We start from the raw sequence: 23929 nt of genomic DNA, 5'->3' as shown, positions 1-23929 counted from the left end.
AGGCCTCCTGGTAGGACACGTCCCCTCACCTGCGAGTGAAGCCACCTCACATCCTCGCCATGGACGGCAGTGGGGTCCAGCTCTCCAGACATGGTCACCCCTCCATCCCAATGGAAGAGGGACGTTTCCCACTAAGGAAGGGCCCTCCATCTTCAGGCGTCCCCCCAGACCCCGGCCTTGCCTCCAGTGAAGGAGCAAGGGGCAAGTTCCTCTTGGGCACAATGTGGCCTTCGCTTGAACTGACCCCCAGGGCCCCAGGCGCCACGACAGCACCAGGTGCCACGTACGGGGTCGGGATCTTCGCGTCTGCGCTGACGGCCACCCCAGAGGGCCCATGCGGTCCGCGGACCCACTGTGGTTGTCTTTCCAGTTCTGGACCCTGGCAGGGAGGGGAACCCTGAACCTCACCTCCCTGCTGAGATGGTAAGCCATGAACAGTTCTGAAATCCCGAAGGGACGCTCCTCCAGAGAACAGTGCCCCAATGAAGACTCGAAAGCGCAAGCAGCGAGGATACCCACGACCTCCCATTTGGGCTCACCGTGTGGCCGCACCACCGTGGGTGACTGCAGACCTCGCCATACAGCTGCAGGGGCTGCCGGAGGTCAAATCCCCAGGGACCCGGCACCAAGACATACGAACAGACCTGGCTAGTGCTTTTTTCCCGCACCGAAGGGTAAAGACCAAAAGCTCTATGCAGTGGGCCAGCAGGGACCTCATAGGACAGCTGCGGGGCCGCATCGAGTCTTCTCTGCCGTAACCGCAGAGACATGTCCCAGCAGACATCGGCTGGTCCCCTCCACTGCTGACGCTTTGCCGACTGGATTGGATAAGCAAGCAGTAGGCGCTAAATACCTCCACATAAGATGAAGTGAATTAGAGGGTGAACAATCACTCTACAAAAATCCAGGGGCCCCTACTCCGGTGGTTCAGGGTTCAGCGATCTGGGGCATGAAAAATCCCCTCCAAGATGGAATTTCAGTCACTGCCCCTCACAACGCCGGCCACAGGTGGGGCAGCAGATGCCACACCTGAGTGTGTGTCTTGCCCGGCTACCACAAGACGGTCAGTCTCCAGGGTGACCAGAGCGAGTTCAGGGCGTCACAGCTGCTGTTTTCCTAGCTGAGTCTCATGACCCAGAAGACCCAGGGACACTCCAAAGCGTCCACGGCAAATAAGGAGGGTCACGGCAGACTTCTAGGATTTTGGGACAAATCACCTATGTTCTCTTCTGCAGGTAAGTCTGCATTCTTTTGAGAAACAGTTTTCACTGGTCAGCAGGGCTCAGGTGAGCCGAGTGTGCAACCGTGGGGTGGCAGCTGGCACTGCAGCCCGAGCACAGGTCAGCCAGAGGCAGGTCCAGGAGAAGCTGTGCGGGCAGGTGCTCAGCCTCGAGGGCCCCCTCCTCCCACACGGAAGGGGTGGGGGGTGGCTACAATGTGCGTCCCTCCACCACCTTTTAAGGAACACGAAAACGTGAAAGCCCCTGACTACCCTGAACCCGGGAGGTGTTACTCCCGTGCTCGCTAAGGAAGAGGGTGAAAGAGGCAGCAGGCAGACCGAGGGACAGCTATACGGATGTCTCTGGGGACAGCTCCCGGGAGTGGGGCTCGGGGGGCTGGGGTGCAGGGGGCGAGCAGGCTCGGGGCTTGGGGGGGTCGGGGCACTGGAGACGGGCTTGGGGCAGGTGGATGGGCCCCCAGGCCTCCCTCCCAGACGTTCACAGAGGCCCCTCCTCTGGCCACCTCTGGCCACTCTTCCCCGCTGTTCGCCCCAGCAGGGCCAGTAAAGACTCAGCCAAGTTTCCGGACAAAAAACAGCTTTATTACGACACAGGAGAGACCATAAGCTGTGAGGGGGGAGAGCCCCGTGGCCCCACTGCAGGGAAGGGGTGGCAGAAACACCTCGGTCATAAAACATCCAGCCATGGCACAAACGCTTCAGGATTGTTCCTTACACTGCTTAGTTTTCAAAGTTACAGTGAATGGAAGAGTCACTTCAGTTGTCAAAAGAACAGCAACTTCACACAATGAGGAGCACGCGCCCAACATAACGGCACTCGGGCGTCCGCGCTGCCTGGGAACCACCGCAGGAAGCAAAGTCTGGGGCCAGGCCTAGAGCTGGGGGCGGGGAAAGCACCTCCCACCTCGCTCTCCCCTTCTGGGAAAGGTCTGCCCTGTGTCCCCAGGGGGGCCGCGCTCGGCCACCTAGCCTGCTCCTTACACCCCACACAGTTCAGAGGAAACCCCTTTCTCTCCTGCAACGCCCTGAAGCAACAGCCGGCAGCTCAGACCCGCTTTCCTAACACACCAGCGGGTGTGGGGTCAGACAGGGGGCCCCTTTGTGGTCAGATGCCCCCAACAATTTGGACACCTACTCAGGGTGAATTCAAGCCAACGCAAAAAGAGTTTTCCTGAATTCAATTTGCTGAACTGGAGCTAAAAGGAAGAAATTCCCAAACCCCTCAGCCTGGATACAGGCCCCGGCCCTCCACTGGGAACAGCCGTCCTGCCAACCCAAGGGCACCTTCACCAGATGTCGGCTGTGCACACTCCATCCCAACAAGAAGGAGATCGCAGATGTCAACACCAGTCAGAAGAGCCAACATGGATGGACAAGCATAGCCAGGCAGTGTCCGTAAGAGGCAGCGCCAGTCCCAGGGCTCCCGGGGTGGCTGGTGCTGAGCAGAGGAGTTGGGAAGGGCTGGCAGGGGCACGGGAAATGGGAACGCAGAGAACGCGGTGGGGGTGCAGGGAATGGGTGTGCAGGTAATAGGGCAGAGAATGTGGCAGGTGTGCGAGGAATGGGGTACAGCGAATGCAGCAGGGGTGCAGGGAATGGGGCGGAGAACGGGGAGCAGAGAACGCAGCAGGCATGCAGGGAATGGGGAGTGGAGAACACAGCGGGGGCGCGGGGAATGGGGTGCAGAGAACGCAGTGGGGATGCAGGGAATGGGTGTGCGGGTAATAGGGCAGAGAATGTGGCAGGCGTGCGAGGAATGGGGTACAGCGAATGTAGCAGGGGCGCAGAGAATGCGGTGGGTGTGCAGGGAATGGGGTGCAGCGAATGCGGCAGGGGCATGGGGAATGGGGTGCAGAGAACATCGCAGGGGCGTGGGGAATGGGGTGCAGAGAACGTGGCAGGGGGGCGGGGAATGGGGCACAGTGAATGTGGCAGGTGTGAGGGGAATGGGGCACAGTGAATGAGGCAAGTGTGCGGGGAATGGGGCACAGCGAATGTGGCAGGTGTGAGGGGAATGGGGCACAGCGAATGAGGCAGGTGTGCGGGGAATGGGGCACAGAGAATGCGGTGGGTGTGCAGGGAATGGGGTGCAGCAAATGTGGCAGGGGCACAGGGAACGGGGAGCAGAGAATGCAGCAGAAGCGCAGAGAATGCAGCAGGAGCGCAGAGAATGCGGTGGGTGTGCAGGGAATGGGGTGCAGCGAATGCGGCGGGGCGCAAGGAATGGGGCACAGAGAACACGGCAGGGGTGTGGGAAATGGGGCGCAGGGAACGTGGCAAACGTGGCAAGAGGCACAGGGAATGGGGCGCAGGGAATGCGGCAGAGGCACAGGGAATGGAGCGCAGGGAATGCAGCAGGGGCACGGGAAATGGGGAGCAGAGAACATGGTGGGGGCACAGGGAATGGGGCGGGGGCCAGGGCTGGCAGCCCCTGGTACTTGGGATGTCCCAGCTGAGCAGCAGACGACAAGCCACAGGCGACATGCTGGGAGCCGCCAGGTGAAGTAGGACTTGGCATCCAGAGAACGCCCTGAGGCGGGTGCCATGGGCTGCAGAACCTCAGGGAACGCCTGAAAGCTCAGAGCTCTCCAGTCCCCTTAAGCCAATCTTCCTTCCCACCAGGGTGTTCCTGATTTAAAGACTCTGCCCCTAAAAAGAAGCAAAAGGCATGTGTACAGCAGCCACCCAACTGCACAGGACTAGCCAGGACGGCTGCTGCGGCACCTGTTCCTATTTCTCTGGTAACGTCTGCTGTCGAAAACCACATGTCGACACGTGTTCTTTAAAGCAGAAGTAACACAGGATACGCTGGGAAAGTGACTGCAAAACTGTCGCTCGGGAATCTGCCACGTGATGACGCTGTGGCACACGGCGACTGCTTCATAAATTCTCATGTTATTTCTGCTCAACTTGTTCGCTCACTTCCATACAGCCAGCGAGAGGGCAGGAGCTGCACGCAGCCGGGAGCCAGACCCAGTCCATTCTGGGCCTACGAGCTGAGGGCACTTTTCACATTTTTTAATTGGTGAAGAAAAAGGAATTAAGTGTTTGGTGACATTTGAAAATCACATGAAATTCAAATTTCAGTGTCTGTACCAGTCTCACTGGGCCCCGGCACAGCGACGTGTGGGGTTATCAGGGCTGCTCCATGCGACGACAGCTGAGGGCACAGGGCCCACCGAGTGCCTGAATCATTTACTACCTGGTACCTCACAGAAAAAGTTTACCAACTCCTGGAATAAATTATTCTACTTTTCTCCAGAACTCGACAGCTCAGCTACAGAATGGGCTCCCAAGACTAGTACAGAATGAGATGCATATTTTCAAAATGGTACTGAAACCACCTTTCTTCCCCTAAAATCCCTAGGCTATAAATGTAAAAATTTCTCAGAAATGGACAAATAGTCTAAGATAAGGTTTGAATACGTAAGATGCATGCAAACACCTCACAAAGGACAAACTGACAGTGCTCTACCGCCTCAGCGACCCACGGCAGCCCGTTCCATCAAGTCTGACTTTTCCCTGCGACAATTAAAACCACGCAAATGTGTACAGCAGAGGCACGCGGCGGGCTGACAGGCCACGTGCGGCCACCATACCCCCTACCGCGCCGCTGAGACAGACGGAGGACACGGGGGCAGGGGATGGGGCGGGACCCACCAAGAAAGCAGCCCGCCCACGTCTGTGACCCTGCACAGCTCTGCCCACCAGCCTCGGCATCACACAAGCGCTTTGCAGCGGTAGTCGGGGCCAGAGGGCGAGAGAAAGCAGGAAAACAGCAGCAGGTAAAAAGCAGGTTCACTCTTGAGAATAAAAAAAGAAAATCTAAATCTCAGTATCAACTCGTTGATTCACTCACTTTACAGTCACTACTTGGATGAAATTCACCATTAGGGAGCGCGTGGTGGGGTGGGGGAGCGAGGGGGCGGCAGGCTAGGCACCTGCCAAGACACGCAGGGCAGGCCTGTGCCTCATGCCACACCACAACTCACCACGCAGAGCCCCAGCCCACACGGCACCCACCCCACCTCAACCTTCCTTTTTTTCAATTCCTACAGCCCCCCACCCCCACCCCCAGCCCAACCCCCAACCCCCAGCGCTTGTCCACAGGAGCCGCCATCCCCCCGCAGAGGCACCCATGAGGGGGGCGGGGCAGGATCATCCACACCAGGGAGCCCAGCCGGTTCCTCTGCTTCTCCGACCGGCTGTGCGACGGCTACTCGTACTCCAGGAACTGCTTGTGGTAGAACAGTAAGTACCTGTGGAGGAAGGGGAAAGGGCACTCACCTCCAAACCAAAGCACCAACGCGGCCCTCCCCACACAAGGCCACCTGTCCCTGTGTGCACACCTGCAGCGTCTTGTATCGCGGCCAAGTGCCTGTTAGTTCCCAAGGCAAGGAGAGCCCCCAAGCCCAATGTCCATGAACCCTCGCCGGCCCGGCCCTCGCTGTGGCCACCCAGCCTCTGCGTGGACGTGGTGCGTGTGCAACCCCACCTGCCCTCTCTACGAGCTTCCCTGTTGCCCAAGCAGCAATGGACCCTTGGTGAGCTTTCCGCCCCTGCAGTCCAAAACGGAAGGGGACCTGCGGCCCCTCTCTGGGCCCTGGGCAGATGACGAGGGAGGCCAAAGTGCGGACAGTGTGCATGTGTGCAGTGAGAGTGAACGAGTGCGGTGGTGCTCGCGTGTGCACAGCTCACATGCAGGTGGCTGTGTGGGTGGTGCAATGAGTGAACGAGCGCAGAGGTGCCCGCACGTGTACCCCGTCCCACCTGAAGGCAGGCAGTGCCGCAGCCCACCCCGAGGCCCTCCTCACTCCAGCACACCCCCGGACCCGCCCACCCCACCACCAACCCCCGGCCCACCTGCCCCCTCCCCTCCACCCGGCACACACCCTTCGCTGTCCAGCACATCCTTGATGCTGGCCTTGGTGATGATGGCGTCATCGCACTTGAACCACTGGTCCTTGTGCTGCCGGATGAAGCTGGTGTAGTGGCCACTCTCCAGCGTGCCCTGGTGGTTGACCACAGCGAACAGGGCATACCTGGTTTGGGGAGGAAGCGGCGGTCAGTGCCCTCCGCCCCCAGGAACGTGCTCTCTAAGCACTCGATGCCGTCAGGCATAACACAGCTGCCCCAAGAGAGGCCGCCTGCTGGACGAGGACTGGCAACCCCGGGAGTCGCGTCGACTCGCAGCAGCGGCTCCAGGAAGGGCCAGCCTCGTCGTCCCCCTTCAGCCCTGACTGTCCGTGGCGCCCACGGTCAGAGAGGCAGAGCCACCACCCCTGCCCACGAGGGGACTGTCAGCGTGATGAACACACTCGCCTCCTTCCCGCACTCCGAGTGCAAAGGGAGAGGAACTCACTGTCACAGGACAGAAAGGACAGCAGAGCAGCTTGCCCAGGGCTCAGGCCCTGCAGTTCCCGGGACGAAATCCAGCTTTCCCACAGAGACCAAGAAGCTGGTCAGGTCTAGCCACAGACTCCGGGGGGGCCAGGCCTTGCCCAACAGATAGACGGTTATTTTCAGCAAAGGTCATCAGGGAACAAGGCAGGAGGTGAGGACAGAAGAAGAAAGCACACTGGCCTGGCCACTAACAGAGGCGACTGTGTCCAGGGGCCAGGGGAAGAACAGCCATGCAGTCCAGAGACACCTGGAGCCCACTTACTTGTTGTCGTTGTTGAGGCTGTCTGCAGGCTGCTGGTACTGCCCGTTCATCCTGCTCTCTTTGCTGCAGCCAACGACACCAGAAGTCAGCACCACGTAAAGTAATGCACAGAGCACAGCTTCGACGGGGAGCACGGCCCCAATGGGGAGCCCCAACAGGGAGCATGGCCCAACAGACAGCACTAATGGGGAGCACAGCCTTAATGGGGGCACTAACGGGGAATACTAAATGGGGAGCATAAGCCTAATGGGGAGCACTACCCTATCCAGGAGCACAGTCTCAACAGTGACCAAGCATGATGAGAGCCACCTGCGCTCAATGCCTCGCTAAGGACATTTCTAGAGAATTCTAACTCCTCCCTCGACTATCTAAGGACAAGCTGCGGATCTGCGTGGTGGGGGCTCAGCGCAGGCCTATCTGGGGCAGTCACCAATGGTCATCTCTTAGAGGACACTCAGGCTGTCCACTGCCCGGGGACTCCTGAGCCGGCTCTGGGACTCATCGGATGCCGTGAGTACACATCCTCCCAGATGCAGGGTTTCAAAGACATCTGAACAGCCAGGACAGTGGCTTCCTCAGGAAGAACCGTGGCCATGGCTCACCTGACCACTGTTTACCACCAGCTCACCTCCTGCTAAGCCAGGGCACGGCAGCGGCGGGCACACCCCCTTAACCGACACACAGGCCCGTGCAGGGACTGCTGGGGACGCAGTGTCTTCCCCCATACGGGAAACGAGCACCCACAAACCCCTCCGTTACGGAGCCACAACCTGGAAATCCGGAGGCAACTCTGATGCCCTGTTGACTTCCTTGGTCACCTGAGCAGGGACCAAGGTGAGGGAGGGTCGGGGCGAGGCTGGTAACAAATCCCAACCTGCCTGAGACGGTGCAGCCGGCGGCACCCGGGGACACACCCGCGTCCTCAACGCCAGGGCCCGTGGGGGTCTTACTTGGGAAAAGGATCACTACAGATGTAACTAAACTAAAGGTCTTGAGACAGGTGGCTGCCAACCAACGGCACATGTCGGGGGGCAGAGAGGTGGCCCATGACCCCCAGGTGGGGGGAGGGTCTGGACTCTGTGACCCCCAGGCAGAGGGAGGGGTACCTCTGAGACCCGCAGGTGGGGGGAGGCCGGGCCTGGCCTACAGGGTCGCGCCCTGCCCAAGCTCGCTGCACTCCCAGTCTCGGAACGGTGGAGGGAATTCCCCTGTTGAAAGCCACCCAGCCTGAGGAGGTCTGTTTCAGCGGCTGCGGGAAGTGTTTGTAGATGGCATTGCGGTTTCTCTGGGGTAAATTTCAAGTGCTCTATTATGAAAAGTTTTGAAAACAGGAAAAATGGCACCTACAACTTCAGGCTAACGTGTCTTTCAAAATCGGTTCCATCAGCTAAAAATCCACCTTTCAGCCTGACCCTGCCTGGGCTGACTTTCCAAGCACGGAAGGCGGCACGTTTGCTGGAGAACAATCCAGAGTGAAACAGCGTTCACCCCACCCGCAAAGAGACAGCACTGGACAGATACCCCCGTGCAGGTCTGCACCAGCGCTAGGCCGCGGGGCTCACGCCCTCCCACCAGGCCGCCAGCCGCATACCTGGAGGCCATGAAGGGGGTCATGTCCAGTGCCAGCGGGAAGGACACATAGGTGGTGATCTTCCGCCTGAGCTTGGCTGAGTGCTCGAAGCGCTGCAGAGAGGAGGAGAGGAGGTCGCAGGCTCCGGGACGTCCGACAACGCTGCTGCCCCCCCCGCCCCCTCAGTGGGCTTTTCCTTCAGAGGTCAGTAACACAACCACCCACCGGACGCATCGGGCTCAAGTCCGGGAATCGTTCCGGGATAAACACCAGCACAAGCAAAAAAGCGACCTAACGGCAAAGCCAGCAAAGGGCGCAGCGGGAGAGAACCAGGCTACACAGCCACCACCCGTGATGGGAAAAACAGCTCGTTACTCCCCCTCCCTTGGCCCCAGATCAGAACTCACGAACCCAGGCAGAGCTGCGAGGGGATTTTACAGTTTTAAAGGATTGTAAAGAAAAACAAAGAACAATATGTGGTTCACAATTGTAAAATATCTGCTATCCAACCCTTTCCAGAAAAAGCCTGCCAATGCCCGGCCTGGCTCTTACTGCCAAGTGCCTGTGTTTTCTGGTGGTGTCAGTTTTTACATTTACAGAAAACTCAGGCAGGGATCAGGATTGAACGATTTGGTTTGAAGTCATAAAAACGAAGTGAAGAAATAAGAAAGCTCCATGACAAACGGGGTGCCCCGCGGCCTCCTCACGAGCGACGGAAGGGGAAGTGCAAAGGGCCACCCCCAGGGCCTTCGCGTGCCTAGCCCGCTGCCGTGGCGCGGCTCACCCACAGGCTGGGAGCCAAGACGTTCTGTGAACCAAGAACTGAGTGTGCCACGAGAGTCTGTTTTCTAGAAAACTTACTTTGAGATGAAAACAGGCTACGATGGGCAATTTCTTCATGGTGAGCTGTTTAGTGGATTCCTGGTAACTATGGCAACCGCTACACTTGATTTTGGCACTGCTTCCTAAGTGCTCCGGTCTGGTAAATCTATAAGGCATTCAAAAAATACATTTTTAGGCCAAAAAGATGACGGATAACAGATATTTGGAAAGAGAGAAAAGAATAAACTTGCTTAGTTTCATTGGGGTTAATTTTCCTACTAAAAACACAAGCACACAGTCAAGGAATTTTATAATTTCACAATTAGAAAAAAAAAATAGAAAAGCTCTTTCTTCCTTCATCCTCTCCCTATCACTGTAAAGCACAGGTCTGGGGAAACAGTACTTCTCTAAGCACGACACAACTCGGCCACCACAATCCTGAGTGCTCAGCCCAGAGAAGTGAAAACATCCACACAAAAGCCGTGCAAGAGTGTTTACACACCTTCACCCATAGAGCCAAAGTCCAGGAAGCAGCACCATGCCCTGGGGGGCTAAACCGGGGCCTCCAGGCGCCGCAAAGCTGCCCGCAGAAAGCAACAAACTGGGGATGCAGAGGGATGGTGCGGGAGAGAGAAACCAATCCCCAAAGACCCCACTGCACGACACTCACACAATGCTGCTGAAGTTACACAAAGGGGACAAGCTGGCGGCTCCCAGGGATGGGGCGGCAGGGGGGAACGGGGTGGCAGGGGGGATGAGGCGGGGGGGACAGGGCGGCAGGTGGACGGGGCAGGGGGATGGGGCAGCAGGGGGACTGGGGCAGGGGGGACGAGGTGGCAGGGAGATGGGGTGACAGGGGGGACAGGGCAGCAGGGGGGACGGGGCAGCAAGGGGGATGGGGCAGGGGTGACGAGATGGCAGGGGGCTCCTAGTGCTGGCGGAACCTTCTGAACCTGACTGCACCCACACCGCATCCTGCCTGAGATACAGCTGCGAGATGTCACCACTGATGTGGGCACACCTGAGACTCGGAGCTAGAGCTCCGCACACAGCGACTGCAGGAGAAACTGAAAAGGAGATGAGAGTTCAATCAGAGATACGAAGGGAGCAGATGGGGTTAGGCCTACAGCAAACCAGACTAAAGGCAAAGGACAGTAACAACGCTCTAACCAGGTGAGACAAAAGGAAAGGGTATCTGGTGCAAAGTTTGTATTTTCTGTAGCACACTAGTTTATCTCGTATAGTCAGTGTAATCAACCACCGTAATTACATGGAACCCTGAATAGGGAGCGAGAGCTAGTTGGCTGTACAGGTCAGTGTGACGTCCAATAAACACTGGCAGAGAACAAAAATATCTGCAAAGCCCCCTTGAAGGACTGGGAAATACTAAACTTCCCCACCCGGGGATTCCGGATATTCTCGCAAGCAGTGGGGACAACCAGTTCAACAGGCTGAGCCATTGATCTTGGGGTTCACCCCTATGAAACTCATCCCTACAAAGGAGAAGCTGAGCCTATTATAACTGTGCCCAAGAGTCGCCCCCCGAGGGCCTCTCTCCCTCTCTCTAAGCCAACTCAGCAGGCGAACTCACTGCCCTCCCCCCTACGTGGGACGTGATGCCCAGGGGTGTAAGTCTCCCTGGCAATGTGGGACAGGATTCCTGGGATGAGCTGGGACCCAGCATCAAGGGATTCTTGAACAAAAGGGGGAAAGAAATGAAACAAAATAAAATTTCAGTGGCTGAGAGATTTCAAACAGAAATGAACGGTCATTTGGAGGTTTTTTCTTTGCGTTATACAGATATTCATTTTTAGTCTTTGGTGGATTAGAATAGTTAGACAGAAATGCCCGAAACTGTTGAACTGTAACCCAGTAGCCTGGATTCTTGAAAATGACTGTGTAACTACGCAGCTTTTACAGCATCACCAAGTGACTGTGAAAACCTTGTCTGAAGCTCCCTTTATCCAACGGGTGGACAGAGAAGAAAATAAAGACAAAAAATAAATAACTAATAGGGATGGGGGTATTTTGGATGTTCTTTTTCACTTTTTATTTTTACACTTACATGTATCTTCTTGAAGTAATCAAAGTGTTCAAAACCTGACTGTGACGACGAAGGCACAGCCACAAAGCACTAGGGACCAGTGAGTGCACGCTGGATGAGTACAGGGTACATGAATACGTCAATAAAACTGCATTAAAAAAAACACGTCACCACTGGGGAAAACTGGGTCAAGGCCCGCCTACCTTTTTTTTATTATTATTATTTTTTACAGCTAGCTTCATCCGAATCTACAATGATCTCAAAATTTTAAAGACAGACTGGACTCGGGAAAGAGTGATTCTAACACTGAAGATAAGTTATGTGATAAAGGCTGCAGGAGACAATTCAGCAAGGAGAGGAACAGTGGCAGATATTAGAATAATAAAGCAGATGCTTATTCAATATAGTATATGCCAAATCTCAACGTTCAGAGCTGAAGAACAATCAAAAAACAATCCCAATTTGCAAAACCAGGTCCAGGAAGTCGTTTCTATTTCCGAGAAATTCGGCCACCATGCCTCTTTCGAGATGTCCGCCCAGGGCTGGCCCTGCCGGCCCGAGAGGCCCCAAAGTGAAGGGCGGGTGACTGTCTGGGAAGAGAGATGGGGCAGGGCCCTGAGAGTCTCACTGGAACCCGCAAGAAGAGCCTGTAAACTCAGTCAGCAAAATCAGGAGTCTGGGAAATGGTGGAGGACAAAGGGACTTGTTTTTCATAAAAGAGAAAGGGAGGAGCAGAAGGCTATGGATTTAAGAGACTTGTGAGACAAAGCAACCACGCGCAGGCCATGGGCCCAGCTGGATCTGAAACTGGATGTTTTAAAGATAATCAGGGAAATCTGAAAAAAGGAGTGTGGCCACAGCAGCAGGGAAGACTCTGGATCTACGCTGAGTTGGGACATTACCCCGTGATCCAGCGTTTGGACACAAGGCCCGGGGGTGGGGGTCAGCAGCAGGAGGGAGACCGGACAACCCCCTCGAGAAGGCAGAATAAACGGGCAGCGGCCGCTGTGAGCCCTGCACGGCGAGTGGGGGAGTGAGGTGGGAGTGGCGTGGACCTGTGGAACCCTGGCACCGCTGGTGAACACGGACCGACCTGGGGGCCTGTGGGCAGCATGAGTCCAGGGCGCAGGGTGGCCTCAGTGGTCAGCGAGCACACTCACACAAAGCTGTCCCCCAAAAACAAGCGTGCCCCGTGGGGGGGGGGGTGACTGCAGGCGAGCTGAGCACACGGCCCCCACACCCCTAAGTATGGGGAGCTGCTGAACATAGACCCCACCTGGCCAGGACCCCCCACCACAGAGGGTGCGAGAGGCAGAAGTGCTGCCCGAGAGGGAAACCGAGCCACTGCCAGGCAGGGCAGACCCCAGACTCAAAACTGGACTAAAATGGCAGTCCGGAGCATGGGAGATGAGTTCAGCAAATGCTCATCGCTGGGGAGGAGAGCATGTGTATAAATGTAAGACCAGCCCCCGATGCAGGAGGAGAGGAAAGAAACCCTGTCCTGGAGAGCACAGGGACACACAGTAAGGTTTAGTTACTCCACGTGCCCCAGGCAAAGTCAGGTGCCCAGAGACCCGAGGAAACTTTAAACTGTTCAACACGGGCTGCTCTAAATCTTCAGGATAAACTGGATCAAGCGGAGAAGAGCCTAAATGCACAGCCACGCCACCCTAAAACCCCAGGCAGCAGGCAGACCGCCTGCCCCAGCACATCCCAGCAAGCAGACGCCCAGATGTCCACAGAAGACGGCACACATCAAGGAAACAGGAAGAGGTGCAGCCAGGGAAAACGCAGTCCTTCAGAGGAGATGCAAACAGTGGAGCAGCTAATCGAACAGCAATCGAGCGTGTACCGGTGAAGAGGAGAGAGAGTGAAAAGAGTGCAGACCCAGGGACCCGTGTGGCAGCGTGGACAGCCAGCATACACGTTATGGGTGGCCCAGAGGAGAAGGAAAACGTGGGCAGAGAGACAATCTGAGGAAGTAAAGGCCAAAACTCTGCCAGATCTTACGAAAGACACAAACATACACGTCCAAGCCAGCAAACCTGAACGCGCCTGGCCTAAGACATGTACGAACCAGGATGTCCAATGCCAAAGACAGAGAATTCTAGTGGTAACTAGAGAAGCGCATGCGTCACGACCCTGTGAGGTTTCCCACCAGAAACCAGGAGAGAAGGCAGTGGGACGACAGGCTGAAGGTACTGAAGGGAACAACTGCTCTTGAAAAGTAAAGGAGAATTCAAGACATTCACAGATAAACAAAACCAGGAGTTGTCCCCAGGAGTCCTGCCCTCGGAAGCGCCATGGCCTTCAACCTCAAGAGCTTCTTGGCAGCTGAAGGGAAGGAACAGGAGAGAGGGCTGGGAGCCCAGAGGATCCCCAGGAAAAGTAGCCACATGGGAAACAGAAAACCCACGGGTAACTCCACCCTCTGCTTTCTCTAAGGTTAAAGCACAGCTGAGAAAGAAATAATCCTACTTCCATGTTACAGACGCACAAAATATAAAGTAAGATGGGACAAAAACACCATCAAGAGGGGAAACGGAGGGTTATGGGACAGAGACTGTGCATGCTAGTAAAGCTAGTAAAGCTTCTTAAACTAGCAGGTTATAGACATGCGAAGTTTAACACAAACCCTAGGGTAACCACAAAAAAAAACGTTTAAAATACAAACAGAAACAGAAGTGAGAAAGGAATCGAGTTATGCCACACAAGATCAACTACACACAAAAGTAGACTGTAATAAAGGAAAGGAAGGACAAAAAAGATAAGACATAAAAAAGCCACAATGGCTGAAGTCCTGCCTTATCAGAAATGACACTGAATGAAATAGATTAAATTCCCCAAAAAGGACAAAGAATGGCAGAAACTCTGTTGTTTAAGAGATTCACCTTAGATCCAAAGGCACAAGTACACTGAAAATGAAAGAATGGAAATATTCCAGGCAAATAAGCCACCAAAAGAGAGCTTGGAGGGTTGTATTAAGTATCGGACAAAATATTAAATATATTAAAACTCTTACAAGAGACAAAGAAAATTACCACATATTAATAAAAGGATCAATCTATGAAGAAGAAATAATCACAAACATTTACCCAGATGTAAAGAAAAGGCTGACATTTTACAACAGGAGCCCAGCCCGTGGCTAAAGCGAGGCCGGTGCTGGGCCGTCCCCTGAGTGGGCACTGCAGAAACAAGCACTTGGGACCACGGACGCACTCCCGGCCCTGACCGCTGTGCCCTGACCGCTGTCCCTGCCACTCCCCTGGAGGAAACACCAACTGCCTTCAGCCCTAAACACACAAACAAAAGCAGCCCTGATGGCGACCAACACTTCACCTGCAGGAATGCTCTCATTTGCGCTCCTCGTGTTAAATAACAGATCCAAACTCCCGATGCACTGTTCTGTTGTCAGCCAGGAAGGACTACGGGTATAAACAACCTAGTCACCCTCAAATGATGATGCACAAGTTGAAGCCACCTGAATTCACCTTCTATCAACTGGTCAATCCACAAACTACATGACATTCCATGTCATGTCACTGACTGATAAATAGAAACCTCTCCATGAGAACACACATTTTAAAATTTTATGCCAATGTGGGCAAAATGTTAAGCCATCAAAAGCAATCTTTTGCTGCTTTCTTTTTCAATTCTCCTAGGAGCTTCTGATGAGTTGCCATCGTCCTTTCCCCAGCCGGGACTCCAGGTGACATTTAATTGTCCCGACACTGGCTGTCACCTCCGCCACACTCCATGACGGTCCTGCCACTGCACGCATCACCCCGAACAGCCTCGATGCCAAAATCACACACCTAACAATTACCACGATGCCGGGCACGTGGGACATGGCCTGCACTTAATGACAAATAGAAGGATATGGAGGGAAAAGTCAGGCCGCCCCGAAGAACCCACCCACCCCAGGTCTGTCCTGACTTTTGTGGAATTCCCAACCCTCAGCACAAGGCAGAGCCCAGCCTCCAGGCGTCCGCGTTCCCCCCCACCCCAGCACTCAGGGCCCTAAGCTCAGCCTGGCCAGCTGGAGGCCGCTGGCCTGGGGTGACTAAGAGGTCCAAGGAGGGAAGGCTGGTTTGGGAAGTTCTGCAGACCGCCTGGCCTTCCCATGGCTCTTGAATCAAATGGAGTCAGTTTCTGCTGTTCGCAGCCAAGAACTGCCATGGTGAGCACAGATGCTGAGTTCCCACGGGGCGGCGAGGAAGCCCCAGGCCAGGCATGTCCGAGAGGATGTCAGGGAGGAACACGGGCCTTCCCACCCTAGGTGGGGACACCAAGGACACGAGAGGCTACTACGACAGGGCCACGAGGTCCAAAGGGAGCAGGTTTTGTCAACCCCAATTCCAAGGAAGGCCTCCCAGGACTGGTGGGACCTGGCCAGGAAGAGGTGGAGGAGGTAGAAGATGGACGCGAGGACGGGGTGTCCAGAGGCCGCGGCTGCTCCCACAAGGCTCAGCCTCACCGCACACCTGGAATCCCGGCAGGACTGCAGCTTCGGGTCACAGCTACCGGCTGTGATGACTCCGCATGACCTAGGACGCGTGCGCTCCACCCCCTACCGCCAGTTTCCCACGACCCCAAACGGCAGAGAGGAGTGATGAGGTCTGCTTCTCCTGTGCAGCCCGGCACTGGCCGAGCTTCCACACAACCCTGCACTGTCACAAACAACTGCAGAGACCCCTAACACCCCAAAGTACAAAACGCACCTTTGGCCCCAAGCTTGGCTGAGTTCAATCTGCTCAGGGCTGACGACAGTGGCCAGGTAAAATAATCAATGTCCTTTTCTCCTTTTCTCCCTTTCTTCAGGTTTTTATTCCCTTAGTGCACACGAAACTAATGTGATGTCAACAGTGCCTTTTTTTACTCTACTAAAATATGTTTGGTTTTGGTTGTTTTCTTGCTTTTTATACTCTACACCAGGCCCCGCTGCCTCCTAGACACCGTCCCTTAATAAACAAACCCCCGCATGCCCTTTCCATGTGACCAGGTCGAGGCGTCTAAAATGCGGCCGTGGCAACGCAGCAAGACACACGGAGAAAGGTGCGGCCCTGCTCGCGAGTGACACGAAAACCCCATGAGAAACACCAACCCTCTCCACGGCGGCTGGCCATGGCCACCCAGACACACTGAATCACACCCGCATCCTACGTCACACCACATGGCTACTTACCCCTTGCCAGATTCGAAAACGAGACTAACCGCAGAAATCACAAACATTTCATCACTTGGAGAAAAGGCCACATAATACTGGGGGCCTGAAGCCTCCTTGCTCATTCAGACGGGGTCAGGGTGGGATAGGCTCGTGACGGAGCCCGTGGGGCAGAGCTGGACAGACGGGAGCCTCCTCTGCACCACACAAAGGGCAGCCAGACCGTCCCTCACGCTCCGCGGGGCCCCAAAAGGGAGGCTGCCCTGCTTGCGGGCCAGCTTACCTGCGCAGGCAGTCGGTGAGGGTGGTGGTCCCTGCGGCGTGGCTCTCCCCATTGACCGCGCTGCCCTCGCTCCCGGGGCTCAGGGGCCAGAAGGGCGTGGAGGAGCCCGGCAAGTCCAGGCTGATGTCCCAGAAGGGGTCGATTGTCGTCGAGACGCCACTGGAGGACAGGCAGAAGGACATGGTGGACACATGGTGTGCTCAGGGAGGCCATGTGGACAACTCCTCCAGCAGCCGTTTCCACAACCAGGGGAGCCCACAGTGCAGGGCTGGGGAGCACCACTCTTGGGGGCAATCACGACCCCACACCATGTGCTGACTGGGCCCCAGCTGGTGCCCCAGGGACTGCTGTGCATCACGTCCAAGCACACAGAGCTGGACGCGCGAGGGAGGAGCAGACCGGGGGTGGGGGAACCCGTCACAGGATGCCGACCACGGCGATTTCCTGCCAGTCTGCTATTTGAAGTCAGGGTCTTAGGGGCAAAGGTGACTCTTCTACCATACTCGGTCACAGCACTCAACGGTGGCTCTGATGGTGCCGGCCATTGCAGGGGTGCACCCGCACAGAGGGAACCACGAACACACGCTGCCCCCATGGACGGCCGCAGCCCCACACACTTACTGGCAGACCTGGCAGGTGACGTCCGACTGCAGCCCGCCCGTGAAGATCTGGTCGATGATGCAGTTGCAGTGGTTGGGGTTGCTCGCTTTCTTCCCGTTGTCATCACCTGCAGGAAGAGGACCCCACGGTCAGCCCACGGCCACGCGCACCGGTCTGGGAATGGCTGGGAACCGCATCCCCCAGGGCCCTGAGGCGCTCACCTTTGCAGTGCCTGTGCAGAACATCCAGCGCGGCAATGAGGAACTCGTGTGCATCCTGCTGCTCGTACCCGGCCAGGTGCCGCGCGTGTGTCCACACCAGGTGCAGCAGCTTGTACGGGATGTGGGGGGAGCGGTGGCCGGAGTAAAACTGGGGGGGGGACATGCACAGCGCAGCATGAGGGACGCTTACCCGCGACTGCCTGTGCCAGCTTAATGCAAAAGACGCAGCTGGGCGTTTGTTTTCTATTATTGTATCTTCACTAAGACTCAATGGACTTCTGAGTTCACAGTGTTCTACCTTCTCAACAACCACTTTCCCACAAATAGACTAAATGGTGAATTATGACTTGCTAGGGTGAGACTGAATGCAAATAAAAACGACTCGGCCTGTCCCTTTCGCCTATCACGTAGCCAAGCTGAGCAGGCTGGTGCACACCAGCCAACACCGAGGGACCCCGTGGGCAGGGGTGGTGCAGCTCCCCACGACTACGCACACTTGGGGACCAGGGCAGTGACGCGTCTGTCACGGTGAACTGGAGCCCGAGCACAGTGTGTCCTACATGCCATGGCCACACCACAGCCACACCACAGCACATCCACCTCAATTCAGGAACCACCCCATGGCAGCGCCCATGGAGGCACTTGGTTGTTCAGATGTGGCAGCGGGATCATGTACGACCATCTGAAGGGCATTTCTGACCCTCCTCCCGTGTCAGCGTCAGGACGTCAGGTGAGAGCGGCTGCGCGGGGCTACATGCGTGGAGAAGGACCAGAGCGGACTCCTCACCTCCGGGCCGCAGGCTCTCCCCCGCTGGAGCAGGAGGCAGGGCTGGGCCTCCCTGCTGGCCACTCGGTTTGCACCCACAGCCCCTCGGCAGCCTTTGGGCAGGTTCTCCCGCCTCTCAGCTGGGGCCACGTCTTCCGCCCACTGTGCCGGCCTCCCATCAACAACCCCAGGACCCCAGCCGTCGGGAAGGCGCCCCTGAGCGCCCCAAGGCTGAGTGGCCCATGGCCGGGGCAGGGGGCAGAACCCAGGACTCCGGGCAGAGGGGCACAGCAGGGGCCAAGCCATTGGAGCACCGAGGGCAGGTGCTTCACCCTTCGGAACCAAGCCGGCGGGCGGCCCGTGCCCAGGAACACACACCCTCCACCCCAAGTGCTCCACCTCACGGCGAGGGCAGGGATGCGGGCAGCGGGTTGGGGGAAGGAAGGGGGTCCGCCCCTTCCAAGAGCCCTGCATTGCCCTGCAAGCCCCCTGAACGGCCCTTACCGACAGTTTCTACGGACAGAGCGTGTCGTCCTGAGGCACTTACTCACCTTTCCTTTTTACCGTTCACCTCACTTTACCTTAGAAAGGGCAAAAGGAAGAAACGCCGCCCCGGCAGGGCGGCTGCGGCACTGACCTCCTGGAAGAGCGAGGCCATCTCACAGACCAGGCAGGAGCTAGGGCTCTGCATGGCACAGCGGTGCCGGTCCGACAGGAAGAAGTCGCGCAGCAGCGGCGTGTGGGTCAGTGCCTGCACGATGCAGTTCATGAAGCAGGTGTTGCCCAGGTTGATGAGTCCTCGCAGGCCTGGGGGCAGCAGGCACGGCCACTCAGACCCCGCAGGCACCCAGAGCCCGCGGCCACCCGGACCCCGCAGGCACCCAGAGCCCGCGGCCACCCGGACCCCGCAGGCACCCAGAGCCCCGGCCACCCGGACCCCGCAGGCACCCAGAGCCCGCGGCCACCCGGACCCCGCAGGCACCCAGAGCCCGCGGCCACCCGGACCCCGCAGGCACCCAGAGCCCGCGGCCACCCGGACCCCGCAGGCACCCAGAGCCCGCGGCCACCCGGACCCCGCAGGCACCCAGAGCCCGCTGCCACCCGGACCCCGCAGGCACCCAGAGCCCGCTGCCACCCGGACCCCGCAGGCACCCAGAGCCCGCGGCCACCCGGACCCCGCAGGCACCCAGAGCCCGCGGCCACTCGGACCCCGCAGGCACCCAGAGCCCGCGGACACCCGGACACCGCAGGCACCCAGAGCCCGCGGCCACCCGGACCCCGCAGGCACCCAGACCCCGCAGGCACCCAGAGCCCGTGGCCATTCGGACCCCGCAGGCACCCAGAGCCCGCGGCCACTCGGACCCCGCAGGCACCCAGAGCCCGCGGCCACCCGGACACCGCAGGCACCCAGAGCCCGCGGCCACCCGGACCCCGCAGGCACCCAGACCCCGCAGGCACCCAGAGCCCGCGGCCACCCGGACCCCGCAGGCACCCAGAGCCCGCGGCCACCCGGACCCCGCAGGCACCCAGACCCCGCAGGCACCCAGAGCCCGTGGCCATTCGGACCCCGCAGGCACCCAGAGCCCGCGGCCACCCAGACTCCGCAGGCACCCAGAGCCCGCGGCCACCCGGACCCCGCAGGCACCCAGAGCCCGCGGCCACTCGGACCCCGCAGGCACCCAGAGCCCGCGGCCACCCGGACACCGCAGGCACCCAGAGCCCGCGGCCACCCGGACCCCGCAGGCACCCAGACCCCGCAGGCACCCAGAGCCCGCGGCCACCCGGACCCCGCAGGCACCCAGAGCCCGCGGCCACCCGGACCCCGCAGGCACCCAGACCCCGCAGGCACCCAGAGCCCGTGGCCATTCGGACCCCGCAGGCACGCAGAGCCCGCGGCCACCCGGACCCCGCAGGCACCCAGAGCCCGCGGCCACTCGGACCCCGCAGGCACCCAGAGCCCGCGGCCACCCGGACCCCGCAGGCACCCAGAGCCCGTGGCCATTCGGACCCCGCAGGCACCCAGACCCCGCGGCGACTTGGACCCCGCGGCCACTCAGACCCCACAGGCACTCAGAGCCCGCGGCCACCCAGACTCCGCAGGCACCCAGAGCCCGCGGCCACCCAGACCCCATGGCCGCCCTGCCACAGCCCAGCGGCTCCCCATGGCCCATGTGCAGTCACTCGGTTCACTCACTCAGCATCAAGAAAAGGACAAGCAGACACGCTCCAACCCCTCATTTTCAGGACTCCCTAGAGGACTCAAGCTGTGCGCATTCCAAATGTTAAAAGAAATGATCATGATGGTGAATATGCAACTATGTGATGATACTGTGAATGACCGATTACACATGTAGAACAGAATGATCAAAATAGGAGCGTCTGCGTTTGCCTGGTGTTTTTGGTACTTAAAAAAATAAAATTAAAAAATTAAAAAAAAATCACTTCATCCAAATGTACTTGGAAGTTTATTACTTTTTTGTATGTGTTATATTTCACAATTAAAAAATTAAAAAAATAAAATACTACCAGGGACACAAGTAACAAATATACTTAGTTGCCTTCAAAGTGCAAATTAATTAATTAATTAATTAATGGGGGTAAGGGATAAATATATGGGTAGACGTAAATACTAGTGGTCAATGAGAGGGAGGGGTAAGGGTCATGGGATGTATGAGTTGTTTTCTTTTCCTAGAGTGATATAAATGTTCTAAAGATGATCACGGTGGTGAATACACAGATGTGTGATGCTACTGTGAGCACTGACTGTGCACCACGCAGATTGTACGTGTGTGAAGATTTGCCAATAAAAAAAAAGTTATGGGCGGGCCACGGTGGCTCAGCAGGTAAGAATGCTTGCCTGCCAAGCCCAAGGACCCGGGTTCGATTCCCGGTGCCTGCCCATGTTAAAAAAAAAAAAAAAAGTTATGCGTATTTCCCCCCACTCACGCCACCATGAAAGTTCTAACAGACCTGTCCAAAGTTGTTTCTCATAGCAACAGGCCAGGTCAGAGCACAGCCTCTCCAAAGCGAAAAAGGGAAAAAAGATACTTTCACTTTTGACAACTTCTTTCCAGACTTCTTAGAGAGCTCACAGAACATTCTCTCACACACGGATCACCTGAAGGCCGCAGGCACTGAGTCCTCTCCGCTGGTCGCTCTGCACCAGAGTCCAGGCAGGGCGCAGCGGGGGCAGCGCCCAAGGCAGCAGCTGGATGGGCCGGGGGTGGGGCCAGTGGGGACCCCCAGGGCGGCCGTGCCGCATCCGGCGTACCCACCTATGGTGCAGCTCGACGTGATCTTCCTCCTCTTGGGGTTGTGCCGCAGCAGCTCCAGCTCGCGTGTGGTCGGTTCCCAGGTGGAAAACTTCTCCCCCACACCTGGCAGGAGAGAGGCGGTTCCAGGGGCGGCCCCAGCACTCCCAGCGGGAGCTCCGTCCCCAGCGCTTCCTGAAGTCATGCCGAGGGGCTGAAAAGAACACTGAGGGGTGTCGAGAGTGCTGCGAATAAGCCAAGGATCCAGGCAGAGAAGAAAAAGAAGCCCCTCTTAAGGCTGCCCCCCTAAGGCTGCCCCATGCTGCCCACAGGCTCTCTCCGCGTCCAGGCCTGAGCTCACACGAGAAGGACTGGGAGGAGACCTTCCACGACTGAGCGGAACAAGGAAAGGCATTTGTGAACAAACTGAAACAGACCAATGTACCAATCTTAAAAGATTCAAACCAAAGAGAACTACAGGGTAAAGGTTAATAAGCAACACATTTCACCCTAATATACATATATCCTCTTCCATGGTATATAAAATGTCTGCATAGCTCAGTGAACTTGAAAGAGCTAACATCTTGCTGACAGAACTATGGATGATTTTAGAAAAATTCAATTTTATTCTGTGACACACATTTCTTAGCCCTGTGCTAACGTGTTTTGCCCAAAGAAATAACAAACTCAGACTTAGCTGCAATGCTTAACGAATTTTTTTGAGGATGAGTTGTCTAGAAAAATCTGTGGAAACAAATAATTCTGATCACCGAAAACATGTTTCTATTCTTTCTTCCTCAAAAAAAAAAAAAGGGTAGGGTTGTTTTTGAAGAATAATCAAAACAAGAATTTGCAAAACAGATTTCTCTTCTCTCTTCTCCATAAACTGGCAGTGACAGTCCTGCCACCTGAGACAAGCTCGTCGGGCACTAGGGGTGCAGCGGCCTACAACGGCACCGTGAACGGGTCCTGACCATCGGCCGGAAGTGAAAACTCGGAAAACTGAGGACAACCAGCATGAATAATAAAGAAAACGTGTACAAATACCTCTCAACTTTATATACTCCTGGGAAGGAGCACTGTGTGCAGTGAAAAGAGCCCCAGTGACAAGCAGAGCAGCACTACAGGGCCACTGCCCCCTCAGCACCCCGGGGCCCCCATATGCGGGCAGCACCTCCCTGCACTCCCGGCAAACCCTGAGACCCTCCCCAGGGAACGGGGTGGCCGCTCCCTGCACCCCACAACCTACCAACGCAGCCTGCCACCCTGCCACCTTCTCTCCACCTGGACAGTGACCTTTCCTTTAGTGAGTTCTGCTTTTTGCAGACATGAGGGAACTGCAGGTGTGAGAGACAAAGTGAAGCTAGCAGAACCAGACCTTGGATCTTCCAGGCCTTCCGCTGTTCCTCTTTGGCGACCATCTCCATGTCTCTGTCGTACACGTAGTCCTGGCACAGGAAGCAGTAGACCCCTCCGTACGTGAGGTCCAGGGCTGGAAGAGAGGACGGGCAGACACAGGCCTAGCTCACAGCGCACAGGGAAGCCTGAGGACGCGAAGGTGAAACCATAACACAAGGTTTTTAGACACTCAATTGTTTGTACCATTTCCCTCCGATCGCAGGAGCCGAGGACAAGACTGTCCATGCTTCAGACGGGCCCGAGCAGAGGAGGTGGCCCTGCCCTCGGGAGGTTCTGGCCAAGGCCCAGTGTAACTGAGGCCCGGAGTGCCGGCACCCAGCACCCAGCACCCTGGGCCTGCAGCACGAGCCGCCGCTTTCCCACGAAAGACACACACTGTGTCAGTGACCACAGCAAGCCCAAGGCCCACGGCCACCGGGATGGAGCCACAGCCACTGCCCTTCTTCCTGCTGCAGAACGGTGGAAAACCGTCTTCTGACCAGCTGTCTCGGCGCTCACTCCTGCCATCACAGGGTGAACACAGAGTGCTTGGAGCATGCTGGGAACAACGCCGGGGGTCTCAACCACACAGCAAACCCTTCTCCTGCCGACGCTCAGCACAAGGCCTGGCGGTCTGCAGGTGGAGTGGAGAGGAAGGGGCATGGATTTGGGGGAACGGACTCCCCAGTCAGGCAGCTTCGGACAGGTGACGCCTGCCCCAAACCTCGGTTCTCAGGGACGAATCCTCCGGGTTTGGGGGAGAATTAAGTTAAAACATAGAACTCAGCAAGAACGCGCTGCCTGGTGAGCAGGAAGAGCTTGGCTGTTAATCTTGTGGCAGATCTTAGGAAGTCCTCTAAAGCTGACCTATTAAATCTCAATTTAAGAAGTGACGATAAATAATA

The 23929-nt window shown here is 56.9% G+C and overlaps 1 protein-coding gene across 1 annotated transcript in view; it reads right to left on the bottom strand.

Moving 5' to 3' along the window:
• Positions 1-1800: 1800 nt before the first annotated feature.
• Positions 1801-23929, bottom strand: part of USP22 (ubiquitin specific peptidase 22) — a 47439-nt gene continuing 25310 nt past the window's right edge. The window contains exons 3-13 of the mRNA XM_077163338.1: positions 23005-23118; positions 21651-21752; positions 19013-19182; positions 17610-17757; positions 17410-17515; positions 16789-16947; positions 9337-9463; positions 8497-8588; positions 6906-6968; positions 6133-6282; positions 1801-5499 (exon numbers count right to left, since the gene is read on the bottom strand). Coding sequence (XP_077019453.1) covers positions 5457-5499; positions 6133-6282; positions 6906-6968; positions 8497-8588; positions 9337-9463; positions 16789-16947; positions 17410-17515; positions 17610-17757; positions 19013-19182; positions 21651-21752; positions 23005-23118 — 1274 coding nt within the window. The 3' untranslated portion in view covers positions 1801-5456. The remainder of the gene's footprint in view (positions 5500-6132; positions 6283-6905; positions 6969-8496; positions 8589-9336; positions 9464-16788; positions 16948-17409; positions 17516-17609; positions 17758-19012; positions 19183-21650; positions 21753-23004; positions 23119-23929) is intronic.

This window comes from Tamandua tetradactyla, chromosome 6, assembly GCF_023851605.1.
Source record: "Tamandua tetradactyla isolate mTamTet1 chromosome 6, mTamTet1.pri, whole genome shotgun sequence".
NCBI classification, from domain to species: domain Eukaryota; kingdom Metazoa; phylum Chordata; class Mammalia; order Pilosa; family Myrmecophagidae; genus Tamandua; species Tamandua tetradactyla.
The sequence above is the reverse complement of the archived record's forward strand: the minus strand, read 5'-3'. Positions and strand labels throughout refer to the sequence as shown.